Raw genomic sequence first — 2,311 nt, 5'->3', positions numbered from 1 at the left:
ATAATGTTTTATAGTTCCTATTTTAATATTCTCATTTATTAGATAGATTTTTATTTTAAAATTACGCACACATAAATATAGATTAATTAGGGATAGGAAAAAACCATTTATGAAGCAAGGTCCATTTTGTTTAGTTTTAATCATGTTTTCCTCATTGAGGAATTTGACTATGAAGTAGTCCGAAGCAAGTTCTATTAGAACAATCTCTTCAGACGGTCTCCAGAGTGTTAGTTTTTTCTTTAGGTATTCGTAACTTAATTAATTAACGATAAAATATAGGAAAAATTTCGCAAATAACCATTATAATAGACTTAATTAGACTTCTTAGTTATAATTTTTATATTTATGGGTTGTAACTATAGTTTAAGATGCCTTGTTTGTATAATTCACGGGTTTGTATAATTCGTAGGTTTATATAATTAGCGGATAAATGAGCTATTTTTCTATAAACTCGAAATAATGAATTTATACAAACACAAACATCTGAACTTTAAACAGTTATACAAACTATATTATACAAATTTACGTTATACAAAAGTTATACAAATTATATTATATAAATTTTAAATTATACAAACGTGCAAGTTATACAAACTCAAACCGTAATTAACACTAAATTTTTGTGGCGAATTGTAAATTAACTAAACTATAACTATGTTAACTAAATAACTAGTATATGTTTGCTTATTCGCGTAATTTTCCCTAAAATATATAGTAATACCCGATATATATGCTCCAGTGGTAAAGGAAATCATTGGCTTCAAAACTTGTCCGATTTTTCAAAAGGCAATTTGACTACTCTTTAAAGTAAAATTGTGTTAAATTTAATTTGATATTTTAAATTAGAAATTGGATATTTGAAACTATATGAAAAATAAATACTATAAATTGCAGTGCACCTATCAACACAGTGATTTATTTCAATATGTTGACTAAACTTTATATAATTTGATCTTCAAAAAATAAAAAGTGATAAATATTTAAGAGTAAAAGAAAAAACAATTTAATAAGAAGGGAAAAAGAAATATTGACCAATTACAAAGATTTATATGGGAATTTTAAAAAAAAGACTAATGGGAAAGCAATAGCCACCTTTAAAGCTTCATGTCATCAATTAATAAAATTTCTTTTTATTATACTTGTGGAGGTGAGAACCTAACGAGTAGTTTGAACTCATGAGAATAAGAATCATTTAAAGGGAATGAACTATAAATATTGGTCCAATTGTGTGGAAGAACAAAGAATACAGAGTAAGGAATCACTTCAAGAAGTTAGTTAAGTTTGTTAGGATTGTGATTGGTAGTTAAACTAACTAACTAATGAGTTGGTTGATTACTCATTGTGTATATATACCAATGAATCTCATTGTATTAGTCATTCAATTGAAGCAATAGAAAGATACTAATTATTCAATTTCATTTCTCTCTTCTTTCCTCCTCTTTCTTATTCTAATTGTTACTGTGTTCATCAAGAACACATTAAAGTCACAAATCATAACATGTTATCAAGCCAGGTTAGCTAGAGTAATAGGATGCTATTGTGTTGGGATGTATTTTGTAGTCATCAAGCCCTGTATAATCTTCTCTTATGAAATGACAATCTATCTCTATGTGCTTGGTCCTTTCATGGTAAACAGGATTGACAACAATCTGCATTGCTGCTTTGCTATCACTATAGATTTCCAAAGGCTGATTGAGTTCCACTCCAGCTCTTTCAATAATCCACTTAGCCAGATTATCTCAGACAAAGTAGTTGCCAAACTTCTATATTCAGATTCTGTAGAACTTCTAGAGACATTTATTTGCTTTTTTGACTTCCAGGTAATGAGGGAGTTTCCAAGTTTAATTAGATAGCCTGTGACAGACCTTCTTGACATAGGACAAGATGCCCGATCAGCATCACAATAGGCTGTCATGAGTAGACTTCCATTGCTTGAAAGTAGCACTTCCTTTACTGGTTGTTGTTTCAAGTACTTCACAATCCTTAATGTTGCTTCCATATGAGTGTGTTTAGGATCTTGTAAGAATTGACTCAGTGTTTGTACACTATAAGCTATCTCAGGTCTAGTCATAGTACGGTATAGAAGTTTACCAATTAATCTTTGATATTTTTCTTGATCTGTAGGAGGATCCTGAGTGTCACTAATTCTCAGATGCTCATCATATTTCCTGGAAGTAAGCTTGGTGTTAATCAGCGTTGCATGTCTCAAAATCAAACTAATGGAAAATATCAACACAGGTTAATAAAAGAAAAAATTAATTGGACAAATAATTTTTAATAAATAATTACTGATTTTAGGGATATTATTTAT

At 29.2% G+C, this 2,311-nt stretch overlaps 1 protein-coding gene across 1 annotated transcript; it reads right to left on the bottom strand.

Annotated features, from left to right (window-relative positions):
- Positions 1-1,606: 1,606 nt before the first annotated feature.
- Positions 1,607-2,071, bottom strand: LOC129883634 (secreted RxLR effector protein 161-like). The gene has a single exon (XM_055958255.1). It carries the CDS (start codon positions 2,069-2,071, stop codon positions 1,607-1,609), a length of 465 nt encoding a protein of 154 aa, XP_055814230.1.
- Between the last annotated feature and the right edge of the window lie 240 nt (positions 2,072-2,311).

The sequence above is a fragment of the Solanum dulcamara genome, chromosome 3 (assembly GCF_947179165.1).
Source record: "Solanum dulcamara chromosome 3, daSolDulc1.2, whole genome shotgun sequence".
In the NCBI taxonomy this organism is placed as follows: Eukaryota; Viridiplantae; Streptophyta; class Magnoliopsida; order Solanales; family Solanaceae; genus Solanum; species Solanum dulcamara.
Note: the sequence above shows the minus strand (reverse complement) of the source record. Positions and strands in the feature narration are given on the sequence as shown.